Source organism: Nelusetta ayraudi, unplaced genomic scaffold (genome assembly GCF_046127955.1).
Source record: "Nelusetta ayraudi isolate G7.1 ecotype Tasmania unplaced genomic scaffold, CSIRO-AGI_Nayr_v1 ptg000063l, whole genome shotgun sequence".
NCBI lineage: Eukaryota > Metazoa > Chordata > Actinopteri > Tetraodontiformes > Monacanthidae > Nelusetta > Nelusetta ayraudi.
This window is the reverse complement of record NW_027466113.1, coordinates 4419415-4434240: the sequence shown is the minus strand read 5'-3', so window position 1 is coordinate 4434240 and position 14826 is coordinate 4419415. Positions and strand designations below refer to the sequence as shown.

Genomic DNA, 14826 nt, shown 5'->3' with positions numbered 1-14826 from the left:
GAGCACGTCGTTCCCGACGTGTCGTCGGGGTCCTGCAGGCTGTTGAGTCCGTCTGAGGCAGTTTGGGATTCACACTCTGGGGGAAGAATCAATAGTGTAGCATGATCATTTTTTTCCTGATCATTTGTCATGTAAGGGGGCTGATAGGCTGCTACTGATGATGACGATGAAGAGGCAGATGACTGAATGTTTCGGTTTGACTGAAGCCAAGCAGGGCAGGGACCAACCTCACCCGCCCAACACTACATCCTGTTCACCTACCCCAACCCCCATATGTCGGAGGTGTCTTCTACTGACCACCACCCTTCATCACTCCTCATCACTCGGACTTCCAATCATCCCTGAACACCCCCCCAAGATGTAGATCCGACTCTAATTGACAGTTTTCTTTCACGCTTCAGTGTCGGAGCGTTTTTCTCTCCTTTTTTTTTGCGCCAATCCTCTCCCCTTCCCCGTTTTCATCGCTTTCATAATTGCCACCAACATAATGACACAGTTGCTGTGGCAACCGTGTCTCCTTTTCTCTGTCTCTCTGTCTCCCTCGCTCTCTCTCTCCCTCACACTCACATACACACACACAATCATACACAAAGAGAGAGATACAGGGGAAAAAAAAACACACACACTGGATCACGGAGGTCTTGATGTGAATATATTTACCTATAACTTCTCCTCTTCCATATATATTTTGACACCTGTGTGTCTCAGCCTCGAACTTGTGACATCATGACCGAATCCGATAAAGATGGACTAGGAAAATATGCCAGGACTGGAATTTGAAATAAATAAAATAAAAATAAAGTAGGACATCTGGGTCATTCAATCAAAGAAGGAAATGAGGTGTGTGTATGTGTGCGTGCGTGGGGTGGGAGGATGGGGGTGAGGGTTGGGGGGGGGGGGGCGATTAAGACGAACGCCACCAGTTGAATTGGCCTATGACCGTCAACGCGGAGTGGAGCGTCTCATCCGCACCGGCAGCGACCAATCACAGCGCTCCCCCACCGGCGCAGTCAGGCGGAGTAACCTGCTTCGCTCGAAATGTGTCCAGGATGCCGACCTGAGTGAGATAGAGGAGGAAAAGTTAGACCAGACGAATTTTTTTTTGTGTGGAGTAAGAAAAAAAAAAAATACAAACGCTCTCGTTTTCTCATGATTTTCTTTGTCCGCACTGCCGCTCTCTCCAGGACAGAGCCATTTAACTTCACGGATTTTCGCTGTTTTCTGTCCCCCCCCCCCCCCCCCTCCTCCAGAATTGACTCGCTTTGTGGCACGTATCAAGATGCAGCCCAGAGAAATCTCGCCTGCATGCGCACCCGCTCTCTCCATCCTCTGATTACCCCCCTCCCCCCTACCACCACCACCACCACCTCTCGTTATAACGGATTAACAAACAGCCGGATGGAGGAGACACTACAAGTGTGACTGAGATCTGCGGCGCATTTAAACAGAGGAAAGAGAGAGAGCGAGAGAGAGAGAGAGAGAGAGGCAGAAAGAACAAAACAGGTGGCAGATTTTCGGCAACAGTTCACGCTGTTCTGATCATCACCATCCTGTGCTACAATAACAGGCTGCCATCTGAGAGAGAGACGCGGAGATCCAGTGCGCAGGCTCTCCCAGCGCTCCTCTCCAGCCCCTCGTCAGACCCCCAGAGCAGCGCACAGGTAAGGCACGACATCATCATCACCTTCTCACTCAGGCATCATCACCCGCTACTAATTTGCGAGGGGGGGCAAAAAAAACAAACGGAAAACAAAACGCTTTGTGCCACAATTGCTTCTCAGCATTTAAATGAATGAGGAAGTTTCTTCTCCCCCCCCCCTCCCTATTAGTGCATCTTGTTGGTCGCGCCACCAGCTGCGCTCGAGGCTCTCAAACAAAAACAAAAAACAACAACAAAAAAAATATATATAGAATAATGATCAACCAAAAACCATTTGGAATGAAAATCTGTGCGCCTCGGAAACGCTTCTTTCTTTGCACCGAGTGTGTTGTTGTTTGTTCGCTGCTCTTATCTCATCGGCCCTCGTCTCCCTTCAAGAGACACTTTAATCGGCACGTTGCGGCGATTGGAACATATTGATATTGGCTGGGAACACACACACACACACACACACGCGCGCGCGCGCGCGCGCACACACGCACTGAACATCCAGCCGGGCTGCTGCGCACGCACGCACGCGCACAAACACTCGCGCCGGCACGGATACACCCACGCACTTTTTTTCCCCGAGCCCCACTGATACATGCAAGTCATGTCCATCATCACCCGCGCGCTCGTCCGCTGCAAGTCGCAACTTGTCCGCCTGCTGAGGAGGGACGCGGCGAGGACCGGGGGTGTGGGGGTCTCGATCTTTTACCTCCTTCTACGCACTCGATGCCAAGTCATTGCGCAGCGCGTATTCCTTCATTCCCCCCCACCCCCCACCACCAGGACTGACTGTTTATTGCTCTTTTTGTTGTGTGACATTTTAAGCTGTGGCAGGTGCTCCCCCCCCCCCTTCCTGTGAGAGAGGGGGGGTAAAAAAAGAAAGAAAGAAGCCATTTTGTTTCATTTCCTACTGATCACACCTGTTGAAATTGTTCCACGCGCTGCCTGCCTGGCTGCGCAGCTGCTGCAGCTTCCTGCTGTGGCAGCGAGGGGCGCCGCTCGGCTGTGCTGTTGGAATCTGTGCGAAATTCCTCCTTGTGGTCAAAGCCTTGAATCCCCACAGCAGCGCAGAATGTGCTGGCCTTCACCCTTTTGCTCTCTCTCTCTCTCTCTCTCTCTCTCTCTCTCTCTCTCTCTCTCTCTCTCTGCTCCCCTCACACACACTCTGTCTTTCTTCTCTCTCCCATTTCCACTGCATTGCTCCCGCACAGCAACAAGGATGCCTACAGGAAAACAATTTGCTTCTGTTGCACTATGAGGCACTTTGCCACGACTGAGAATCCCCTATTCTTTCGCAGCTTATTAAAAATTGAAATTTTCCCTGCCTTGTTTGTAAGCTGCAATTATGCCCCTCGCCATGAGGGGATTTGGATATTGTGCAAGTAGCGGTGGGGGGTTGGGGTGGGGGCAGTGCATCGGGGGTGTTGAGGTTTTTGGGAAGGCATCAGTGCGACGGCGGCGATGTCAAGCGGGGAGTCGTGCAGATGTGACTTTTTGAGACGTGGGTCGCCTGATTGACTGAGGATCCAATCAGCTCGGCCGTAGATTGGATTCTGCCTGCCTTCCCTTTCACTGCCTTTCACTCACACACACACACACACACAGACAGAGATGCAGTGCTATTCTGAGAGAGTTAGCTGCCTCAACCCACGCACGGAATCTGAGAAAGAGAGAAAGAGCAGAACGAGGGAAAAAAAAAGCGGGGAAGGAGGGAGGGAGGGAGGCAGCGAGGGGGAATAAAGGCGAGAGGATGGACGGATGGATGGATGGATGGAAGGAAGGAAGGAGGTTTACAGAACAACCACCACGATCCTACACAAGGCACCTTTGCAGTTGCACACAGCCAGCCTTTAAGGCTGCTCCGGCGTGACAAGTTGAAAATCGAATGTTCTGCAAAAAAACAAAAAAAAACAAAACTGTTCCGTACTGAAACGGATGTTGCACTGCGGGTTGAAAAGATCACATCATCGTGAGTCACGATTTGGAAAATATGTTTAAAAGTTGCTCGAAGTGTCGGGATGGAGGGGCGGAGGGGTGGGGAGCAGGGGTTCATCCATTAGCAAGGTTAAAAAGCTTCACAAAACACACGCTGATGATTCATTGCGGATCTGATCCTCATCTGCTGTGATCAGAATGTTCGGCTGCGGCGTTTTCCAGTAATCTGCGTGACGTGGCGTTAATCTGTTTGATAGCTTTTGCCTTCACCCACATGGTCAAGTCAGAACATGCAACACACTTCCCCATCACCATCACCATAATTTCTTTCCTTTTTGCATGATATAGGCGTCACCTTACTTCTTCGTCAGTCACTGTAATTTTTCGTACTTTTAAGTTTTGGTGCTGAAACATTGCACCAGTTGGATTCCGAGGAAGTCGTAGCCCAGCTCGGGCTCTCGGGACGTTGGCTGCCTACGTGGAGCCGCTGCTCGCTACCTGAGTTCAACCTGCGAACTGCAGCAGCAGCAGCAGCAGCAGCAGCAGCAGCAGCAGCAGCAGCAGCGTGTTGTCGCCATTTTGTGGGTTCACAATGTATGTGCACACATGCAAATGTTTTTTTTCTCGCCGCCACTGCTGCTGTTAAAATCTTAGTCATTGTTTTTGTGGCCGTTTCTTAAGATCTGTTAAGAGTTTACTCCAGCAAAAGCTACGTGTTATTTTCCCACCAGGCCGCACGCTGGGTGAGAATTATGTCTCGGGGAAATGTGGCAATGCTGCTGGTGTGACTTCAGTTCAGTGTGTAGTTTACTACCGGAGCCCCGCGTCTTTGTTTCTACATGTTGTGCAAATTTTAGATCTTATTCAGTCGGACAGTCTCATAGTGCACACACTGTATACAGTGACCTGGTCTACTGGTCAAGCAACAAAGTCAAATCAACCGGTACAATATTCAGCCTCCTTTACTTTGAAAGGGAACTCAAGTGTAAAGCTTTTAAAACGAAGTTATCACAGTCTTGAGGTGCTGTTGTCTATTGACAGTTGAGAAACCGAGCAAAAAAACCCAAAAAAACACACACTCATGAAATGTGTTAACCATCTTTTTAGATTTGTTCTTAAATAATAGTAACTGGATGCATTGTGACTCTTGTGAACAGAGGAATGGACAGTCTACAACTTCCAGAAATGTAGTGGTGGAGAACATGGATTTCATTCGTAGATGGACAGTAGCGCATGGGTTTGCGACCCATGTCAGCCACTAAAGTAATTAGTGTAATTTTAATGAAGCAAATGGTGCCCAAACCAATATTTGCTGAATTTAGTATTGTTCAATCTGGAATTTCCTTCAAGCACAGAAGTGCTCACAGACAAGTTTATTATAAAATCTACTAAATCAATAAAAGTATTTGGGATGAAAAGGGGGCTTAAAACATCTTTACTCGACTGTCAGTGTTTCATTAGCTGTAAAACCCCCATAAAGACCACCTGAGCGGATGGAGTCATGATAACAGATTGTGTGTTAGTTAGAGAGGCAGTTACCCAGAGGAGATGCACCTCACTTAGAGGCTGCTGTTAACAAGCTACCCACGTCCCAGCACCTAAAGGAACCACCGGAACCCTCGGCAAAGGGTCCCCATTTAAATGCCCAGTGGAACCAGAACATGGTGCATTGGCTTGAGTCCATTGAATCACCGGAGAAGGTCAAACAGGTCCAAGGGAATGTCGTGGATCAGCAGCCTGCCTGCTGTCTAGGAGCTGAGGCGAGCGCAGAGGAAGTAGCAGAGGAGTGTAAGAAACCTCCTCAGCCCAGAGGAGTGAGAAGGAGCTGCTTAGACGTGAGATGTTGCCCATCTTGGCCAAGGATTGTACTTGTACAGGTTTAACCTAAGTTGACTGCTACTGCTTCTGGTCAGAGGTGACGGAGCTGCCGGCTGCCCAGTCAGAGCCGCAGACAATCAGATGCAGTGAAGGATCTGCAGTCTCGATTTTAACGCTCCAGTTGTGTGCGTTTGTGTGTGTGTGTGTGTGTTTGTGTGTGTGTGTGTGTGTGTGTGTGTGTGTGTGGCATCGAGCCCGTTCGCAGACCTGTTTGCTTGGTGGCTGTTTGTGTGATGTGCTATGTTGTAATGGTAAGTGCTGGGAGAAATGTACTTGAATCTGTGCCACCCACACGCCGCCCTCCCACTCACGGTCGTCTCTCTGCGTCTATACCTCTGGCTCTCCCTGCTCGCCACAATCTTCTCTCTGCTTATTTAAATCCCCATCCTGCATTTATGCCTCTGTTTTTCTCTGTCAGCGGCGTCCCCCTTATCCCCCCGCCCCCCACTCTCTCTCGATCAGGATCGTGATTCTCCCCCTCCTGCAACTGGAAAAAAAACCCCAAACAGCCCAAAACACAAAACGCACGCTGGGCTTCTCGCCATTGCCTTTGCCGGCATTATAAACGCAACCCATGAAAATGGCCGTGGTATCTCGAATGCCCCGTCAGGACAAACTGCTTGAAGGGTTTCCTTCTAATCATGTCTCTCGTTTTGCATTGCAGGATTCACCAGGATTTACCCTCGTTGAGAAAAAAAAAAAAAATCAAGCAAAACCCTCACAGAGAGGTGAGAAGAGAATTTCCTCTGGACGGGGTTTTGGAAGCGAGGAAAACCTCTTTTGGAGCGTCAGTCAGTCAGCCAGTCAGTCAGTCAGTCAGTCAGCCAGTCAGTCAGTCAGTCGGTGGGAGAACTGCCAGCTGCTGTTTTCCCTCCACTGAACCCTCTTCAGAAGGTCAGAGGAGAAACAAGCGGAGCCCTCAGTGTTTTCTGTCTCCCATCTGTGCCTACATTCTCTGCTACAGATAGGGACTGTTTTTTTTAGGGGGGGTATTTTTTCTTTTTTCTTTTATAATTACATGTAATTATTATTCTGTGGGAGACGGATCGGCTTCCGTCTTATTATTGCAGACACCTCCGACACAATAACTTCACACATTTACATATTTCTCAACAAAAGTGATATTCTTTGAACCTCGGAAAACAAATCAAGAATTTTTTTTCTTAGAGAGAGAAGGAGTGAGAGAGTGTGAGTGAGACACACAGAAAGAGAGGGATGTGTCACACAGAGAAGCGACGTGCCATTCAGTTCATATCTAACAATTAGTGATACAGTGGAATAACACTGCAGGCTTTATTTCCTCCGCCCCGCTAAAAGCTATTTCCCGACACAGATTCGTGGCGTTTTTCCCTCTTCGGGAATGTCCTTCATTCCCTTCACCGCCTGCGAGATGTTTCGCTGGCGTGCGCTTATCACCTGACTTCCAGCTGTTACGGTCTCCTAGCATCTAAGCCCAGCCTCTCATCACCCCTGGCTCAGCCATTGCAACGCTTTGTGCCAGATGAGCACCAGGGGTACAGTACGTACTGTATCTGTGGAGGCGCCGAGCGGCTAGAACAGGCTAAAGCGTGGAGATCGACCACCCCCGCCCCACCCCACACCCCCCACCCCCAGGCTCCACAGACGTGACGAGGCGTCAGTTATAGACGGTCTTCCTCACCGGCGCAGATTCTTAATTACGCCTGAGTGTTTACAGTGCCCACACGAATGAGAGGGAAGACACGAAACAATTTTATTAGAGAAGAAGTCCTTTGCGTACATTGGCTCGGAAGAAGCCTGAACAAGTGCCAGTTTCACTGTATATAGTGCCCGATAAAAAAACAAAAAAACATCCAGGAATTTCACACAGCAGGAACAGTCAACGCTGTTTACATTTGAGAAAGTGCAAAATCCATAGAGTCGAGTGCCACCATCAGCACAAGAATGTAAGGGCCTGTCATATTTTTATGGAAACACAAACAAAAAAATAGCAAGAATATCAAGTTTTACCAGCCTTTGTGCCCTCTAAGATTCCTACTGTGCAGCGTTTACGTCACATTTTGTTCTGAAGTTCAGTGCAACAAACGAAGGCGTTCGGCGCTAAAAGCATGAAGATTGTTGGTCTCAGTGTGCCCTCTCTGCCGAGACGCGTCCATTTTAGACTTTTAGACTTGAGAGGTGCAAGAGATGAAGCCATTACACATTCACAGTTGCTCCCTGGCTGTAAATTAAAAATTATTTGAACCTAGTTTATCGTGATCAAAAACGCACCCAAAACACTTTCAGCCCTCGATTGTTACTCTCTTCTCTGACGGACCACCGCATGCATATTCAGCTCTGGACAAGAACAGGCTCAACAGCTCGTCCTTGCAAACGGTGAATGAGGCGAGCTATACATCGCAAATTTCCAGTCGATGCTGTACATGCTGCATGAATATTCCATATGCCGTCAAACAGCAGATCTCTTAGTCATATCACAATGACGCCCACTGCCAGTCTTCGAGTCCTCGCCGTCTCGCTGCTCTCGCTGCTCGCCGCCCCGTTCACCACCACGGTGGTGGAGACCTCTCCGTCGCCCCCACCACCACAAGTGGCCGGCTCGGGGAGGCCGTTCGCGCAGGTGCCCGGCCCCTCTCTGGCGCCCCCCGCTGTCAGGCCCGCAGCTCTCCGAGACGCCCCCGAAGCCCCCGATACGGATCCAGAGATGACAGAGACGGTCCTGGAGGCCCCTCCCAGAGCCCTACCGCAGACCATGTTCCCCAAAAATGTCACCTCAGCCGAAGCCCTGGCCCCACCCCTGGGCGCGGCCCAGGTGGTGCCCATCCGACCCCGCATCGTGGACCCGTGGATGGATGTGTGCCGCGGGTACTATGACGTCATGGGACACTTTGACAGCGCCTTCAACTGCTCCAAGGACATCTTCGTCTTCTGTTGTGGGACCTGCCATTACCGCTTCTGCTGCCCGGAGTCCCGGCGGCAGCTGGATCAGGACAACTGCAGGAACTACGACTCCCCGGACTGGGCCAAGCCACAGACGGACACCATGATGCTACCCGAGGAGCTCGGCCCCGACCCGGACTTCGATCCGCTCAGGCAGCAGAGCCACAACACCGGATTCGTCATCGGGGGCGTGGTGGCGTTCATGGTGGCCGTGGCCGTGGGAATAAAAGTGGTCTTCAACAAAGTGCAGCTGGAGGCCAATCAAAGGGATCTCAACATGCCCAGGTAAGGCTTTGACAAACAAAGAGAGCAACAACAAACAAAAAAAATCTCTCTTTCTTGAATCAGAGTTAGTTTTGCTATTTCATCCCATGTGTGAATGCTCTTTGTATGAAATTAGGTTTTCAGGACTCCATAAATGGGCCAGATTCATCATTCTGGGCTCAGAATACTGTCGTTAGTCATCAGCTGAAACATATTTGATCTTCAGTGAGTGAATGCTGCAGAACTCAAGCTTGTTTTGATTCCTCTGGGCCCTTATACAGCCAAAATAATCTTTGCATCCACGCTTCGCAGTTTTATTTCTGAAATTTGAATAGTTTTCCACAGAAGAGTGTATTGTTGTTGTTTTTTTTGTTTTGTTTTTTTGCTATTTTGAACAGTACAGTATAAGCATTGTTGATAAGACAGAAAAACTCAATTTAAATTCAACATGACTTTGCAGCCCTAGAGATGTTTGACCAGCACGAAATTGAATTATAGTTCCCGTTGTTCACCCTTTTCATCCCATTTGCTTGTGTTGATAGAGCTCTTGTTGACATGCTGCGGCACCAGTCCACCCCGGTCCAGCAGGATGAGAGAAACAACAGTGTGGCTCTGACGGTCGGGGACGGGCAGGGGACACTGGGGAGAGCCCAAAAAAATCTTTACGCCCCAGGATTACCCAGCAAGGACAACAGACGTGAGGGTCTTGGTAATGAATCACAGGCAGCGTCAGTCATCGGCGCGGCCTCTGAACACATCCTTTTTGTGCAGTGACTCATCATGCTATTTAACTAAAGGATCCATCCATCCATCCATCCATTCATCCATCAATCCATCCATCCCTCCCGACTATAGCTTGGCTTAATGGCAAGGTTTCTGTTTCATTCATTTGAGGATGGCTTTCTTTAGGAGTAGTACTATGCCTGTAGTTTTTGTAGTATATATGGTGATCCATAATATTTGAATCAAATTTATATTTGAGGGTTCTTCTTTGTCTCCTTAACTAAATTAGCTATTTTTCTTGTTTCAAAATGTTAAATGAATGTTAAATTGCAATAAATGTTTGATTAATTTAATGAGTTCCAATTCAGCCTATATTTCATCATTCTAGTCTAATGTCTTCCTGTTTATTTTTTATTTCTTCCTAAGAAAGGATATTATCGCAACCATTTACATGGACATCTAAAATATATAACTATAGCCATATTCAATAATGTGTGTTTATGGAGAGATTCACTTCTCAGAAGCTTATAAAAGAGGAACTAGATCTCTTTCAAACACAGATAGTTTGTGTGTCTTTCCCTGTGTCTAGACAAATTTAAATTCCTTCTCTGTCCACAGGTGATGTTCATGTCCTGCTGTTATTCATTTAAATCATTTAAAAAGAAGGCCATGAATAAGTTGTTTTCATCAGATTTTCTATGGTCATTTTATGTTGAATTACATGCACCAATTCAATATCTATACTTCCACCTTCTAATGTTTAAAATATATTGTTGCTGTCAGATAGTCTGAGTAGTAACTACTGTTTTATAAAGCAGACATTGATTTCATCAATGCTTCTTATATTGATGTCTTGATATTCTGAATGATGTGGTACATGTGCTGATTAAACGAGATACATATAACTAAAACTTTAATCTATATTTGCCGGAACTGGTGACTGTTTAGTCATAATTCTTTTGTCAAAAGTCAAACATTGAAGTAGCCCACTGGTTCTTCTGAAGTGAGGTTGTTCAATGTACATAATGTAGAGGTTAATGCTTTCAAATGCTGTGATGATGCAGAGAAGCATGTGATGAGTCAAAGTGACGCAGAAAGATGAGCAACAATTACCAGGAATATTCTTTTTTTTCATCCAGTCTATATTTAATTGCCTCTTGTGCTTTTCACTTACAGTGGGAAATCTGCAGCACAATTTCATCCACTCGTCAGGGTCAAGTCCCAAACACACCGCCACTATTGGTAAGCCTGTTGATAGAGACCACAATGCTTCATTTGCTTGTTCAGTTTTGGGTCAAGCCCAAAATTAGGGCCCATTCATCTTAACAATGATAGCAATGACCGTTGCATCAGCCGCTCGTATTGCTGTTGCATGTGAAAACGTGTCTGGCGAACGTTCACAGATCCCAACAAGCACTTGACGGCGCGGAGAAAATCTCATTTAGCACACGTTTGTTTTCTCCCCCGTGGTCTCCGCAGAGCGCACCCCTCGCATGAACAACGCTCAGCTGGCGGGCGGGGGCACCCTGCTCTCCAGTAAGCACAACAACACCAAGTCCCAGCCTTCCTTCCACCACTCCCTGCACAACCTGGCCCAGCTGCCGCCCTCCTACGAGAGCGCCACCAAACCGGAGCTCAACAGATACTCGTCCCTCAAACGCCTCGGTGAGTTCCTGCGCCCTCGTCGGACCTGCAGCCTCTCTGGAGACTCGGTCACATCTCTCAGTCAGTCAGAGTGGCGCAGATGATTCTAACGTTGGGTCACCACTTTTGTTTGGCTTACAGAGAAAGGTCTTGACGAGTATTCGTCAGGCTACTGTACCACCAAGCGCCGGCCTCATACAGCCCAGCCGGCTCTCCAATCTTCCCAGCACCACCTCCACTGGGGTGGAGACTACACCCTCAGCGGGAGAGGAACCCTCCCCAGACATGCAGCACGTCCCTGGATCCCACCGCCGCCTCCCGGCATGCCCGCCTCGCCCACTCCCAATCCTTACCCACTGGATCCCCCGGAACCACAGTACAACCCCAACTACGACACCTTGTCTAAGCCCGCCAGGAAAGTCAAGTCCACCGACCAGCTGCTCAACATGGGCGACGTTCCCGGCAACACTGGGACCCTGTCCAGGATGTCCAAGAACCAGCAACACCAGTACTACAAAGCCATGGGTACCTTGAATAAGAACTCCAACACGCAGACCCTCACCAGGAAGCCCCAAGACAGGAGGGAGGACAGGCAGGAGAGGCAGGAAAGGCAAGAGAGGCAAGAGAGGCAGGAGAGGCAGGAACGGCTGCTCATGTCCCCGGACCACCTGGAGGAGAGGATGGGTCCCGGCGGCATGGGAGTGGTGGATCCGTACGCCCACACAGGAGGGGTCGTCCCCACTCTGCCGCGCCAGCAGAAGGCCCAGTCTCAGCAGAACGTCTGCGCAACGCCCTCCCTCGACCGACACCACATGATCAAGATGAACTCCCACCCCACGTCTGGCCGAGAGCAGGAGAGGAACACGGGCATGACGGGACACATGAGCAGCGGCGCGGGCAGCGGCAGTGGTAGCGGCAGCGGCAGCGGGGGAGGCGTGGGTTGGGCGGGGGAGATGCCCGGGGCGGGTGTCGTCATGGGAACGGGAACACTAGGGGGCCACAGTGCCAGGAGGATGGCGTTTGCGGCGAAAAGGCAGAACACCATCGAGCAGCTGCATTTCATTCCGGGCGGAGGTGGCGGAGGCTCCGCAGGAAGTGGGGGAGGAAATCAGGGGATCAGGACAGGGAGTAAAAATGAGGTGACGGTGTGAGGTTTGTGCCTAAACAAGAGTTTACCCCCCTCCACCTCCATCAAAGACATAGGAATAGATCACCCTTCAGCATTTAACTACTAGAGAAACAACTACAGGTTTCAAACTAGAGGAAATATAAAAGGTAGTAACAGTATAATGTGTTTAGGAAAGTCTTAATTAGTGTTTTATTGCCATTCAATAGCCAAATTATATTACAACAAAACAAGACTTTATGTGGGGAATATCTGTTCCAATTATGTGATAGCCTACATCAGCCATATTTTGTAACAAAATTTTTTGCCATATTGCCATGTACAATGGCATCATGAATAGTAGAAAAGACTGATCTCAAGCGTGGGGACGCAACAACCAACAGAAGTGTTGTTCATAACTTTGTCCTTATACATGTATTTTCATAAAGTACTCAGGAGCCATATTAGATAGTATACGAAAGAAAGAGGTGGATGAAGAGGAGGACTTATAGGGAACATGAAGAGCTTGACAGAGAATGAAGCAAACCACCTGCTGGACTGCCAGTCTGCTCAGCTCTCACGGACCACGATTTGCCAGACTGAATTTGACGGGTGAAAGGACCCGGTGAGGTTTGAATGAGCCGTGTGCCTGGTCAGGATTTTTTTTGGGGGGGGGGGGGGGGGGGATTTGTGACTTTTTCTGAAGGGACCTCCTCCTGACACACGGAGACAGAACGGATGTCTGTCGCCGTTTCCAACTGGGACGCCACAGCCAGAGACTATTGGCAAGACTCGGCACTCGTTTAAAGAACTGCGGACTTACCCACGTTACCAATCTGATGCCTGGATTGCCTCGTTTTCCATGTGACCTTAGATCAAATCCACAGAGGAACTCACACTCTGATCACTGTTACGCTACAGAAGTGTAAGCTGGTGTTAAATTAAGTTACGGGCGTGGTTTTTGTCCAAGTTCCCCTCCTACGAATCAGGATCTAACGATAAAAAAAATACAATGGGCTACTAGATAATAAAGAGCCATCTGTCACGTTAGTATGAGACATCTTGACACAAGCGAAGATGAGTCAAGAGATAATGTTCAGTTTACTAAAAGGGAGGCAACTTACGGGGTTTATTATTATTATTATTATTATTATTATTATTATTATTATTATTATTATTACTTTTGTTTTTACAGAGCACAAATGAGTAGACCATGATGCAGAGGTTGCACTTACACAACTGTCCTTCAAAAGCCATTTCTGGAGATACAAAGTAAATACCACAGGGGAAGCTGGTCTGACAATCACCACTTTATTATTCTCACCAGGTGACAAATCCTACGATTTTGTACAGTCAAAGGTTGGGCTTGGGAGTGAGCCCACACACACCGCTGAGTCCTCAGAGGGAGTGGCCCGAGGCCTTTCTCCTGTGTGGCTTCAGATGCCATAAGAGACTTGGACGGTTAGAAAGCCCTGTCCGTCCTCCAGACGAAGACCTTGCTGTATCATATCGCACTTCAGCCAGTAAGAATTGCAGAAAAGAGACAAAAAAAAAAATCCTCATCAATAACAACGCTTATCAATACTAAGGGCTATCCTATCCTATATACTGTAGTATGTGATATCTGTGGTCCATATAAAATGCTATCTCTTTCTCTTGATTTTGTGTTGATATTGTCATGATGTATTAAGTATTAATGTGTACAAAAAAAGGAGCAATTTTAAGCACAGTTCAAAGAGACACACAGAGGAAACTTTGCACAAACTAACCCCCTGATATTTGCACCAGGCACAAGCTGACTTTGTATCGTGTCCTCAAAGTTTACATCCTGTACAAACTCGGCTGAAAGTGTGACTGATCAATGGAGGCTATCATATGGAGTTTTACATAACAAGAAGAAATTTGACATAATTACGCAGATCAGAGAAGAAAATTTTAACCTCCTTGGTTTTTGTTCAGTCGTGTAAAAGGACACAGAGATTAAAACCCTGAAACACAGATTCCATTCGGACAATCTTCCTATACGCAGTGCTACATGTAGTTGTATGAATATGATGGAGTGTTATTAATAATTATTATAACTGTTATGGTTATTATTAACAATTATCTTATAATGTGATGTTCTTTTACTTGGTGGGATTAAGTGTTTATTGTTTTTTAGATAACTAGCATTCTCACGACACTTTTTTTTTCCACACATCTGGTCATAAAGTTTTTACAAATGTTCTGAACTTTGATGCATGCCAGCTCCATTTCACCAAGAGGCATTTACAGTATGCCTGGATTATGAGGTCACCACTGCTTACATGGCCAACTTTCCAGCTGTATGTACTGTGCCTAGACATCGGCCTTATTCTTGATCTCGAGTGATTACTTAGGTTTCCAGTCGGGTACAAAAAAACAAGAAAAAAAAAAAAACATCTGTTAAAAAAAAAAAACATGAAACTGCAGCCTTCTTAACGTACTATGTGTAGATGAAGTGTTGTCACAGCCAGCGAGGAATAGATGTTTTGGGGGTGAGTTACGAGTCATTAACACCACCAGATTGGAGACCATCGGTCTCCACTGGAGCAGCGGGACCAAACAGCTTCTTATGGGATCCAAACTCATAATGCCATAGTGTATGTGTGTTTGGATGAATGTTTATTACCCAGGTCGGGAAGAAATATAGATCTAATGGCAACCTGAATGCTTTGAGTGCAGTATGTTT

At 47.7% G+C, this 14826-nt stretch overlaps 1 protein-coding gene across 2 annotated transcripts; it reads left to right on the top strand.

Annotated features, from left to right (window-relative positions):
- Window positions 1–886: 886 nt before the first annotated feature.
- Window positions 887–13232, top strand: shisa7a (shisa family member 7a). 2 transcript variants are annotated; one of them, XM_076040847.1, is made up of 6 exons: window positions 887–1661; window positions 6126–8665; window positions 9187–9341; window positions 10544–10609; window positions 10847–11032; window positions 11153–13232. In XM_076040847.1, exons 2-6 carry the CDS (start codon window positions 7884–7886, stop codon window positions 12160–12162), a joined length of 2199 nt encoding a protein of 732 aa, XP_075896962.1. In that variant the 5' UTR covers window positions 887–1661; window positions 6126–7883; the 3' UTR covers window positions 12163–13232. The 2 variants fall into 2 exon arrangements, with proteins under 2 accessions (XP_075896962.1, XP_075896961.1); XM_076040846.1 differs by having other exon boundaries at window positions 9187–9353.
- Window positions 13233–14826: the final 1594 nt, after the last annotated feature.

Coding starts and splice junctions, on each gene's coding strand:
- shisa7a (XM_076040846.1), top strand. CDS start 7,884: ATGCCGTCAAACAGCAGATCTCTTAGTCATATCACAATGACGCCCACT. Junction 8,666..9,186: donor AGGGATCTCAACATGCCCAG/GTAAGGCTTTGA, acceptor TTGTGTTGATAG/AGCTCTTGTTGACATGCTGC. Junction 11,033..11,152: donor CTCGTCCCTCAAACGCCTCG/GTGAGTTCCTGC, acceptor TTTGGCTTACAG/AGAAAGGTCTTGACGAGTAT.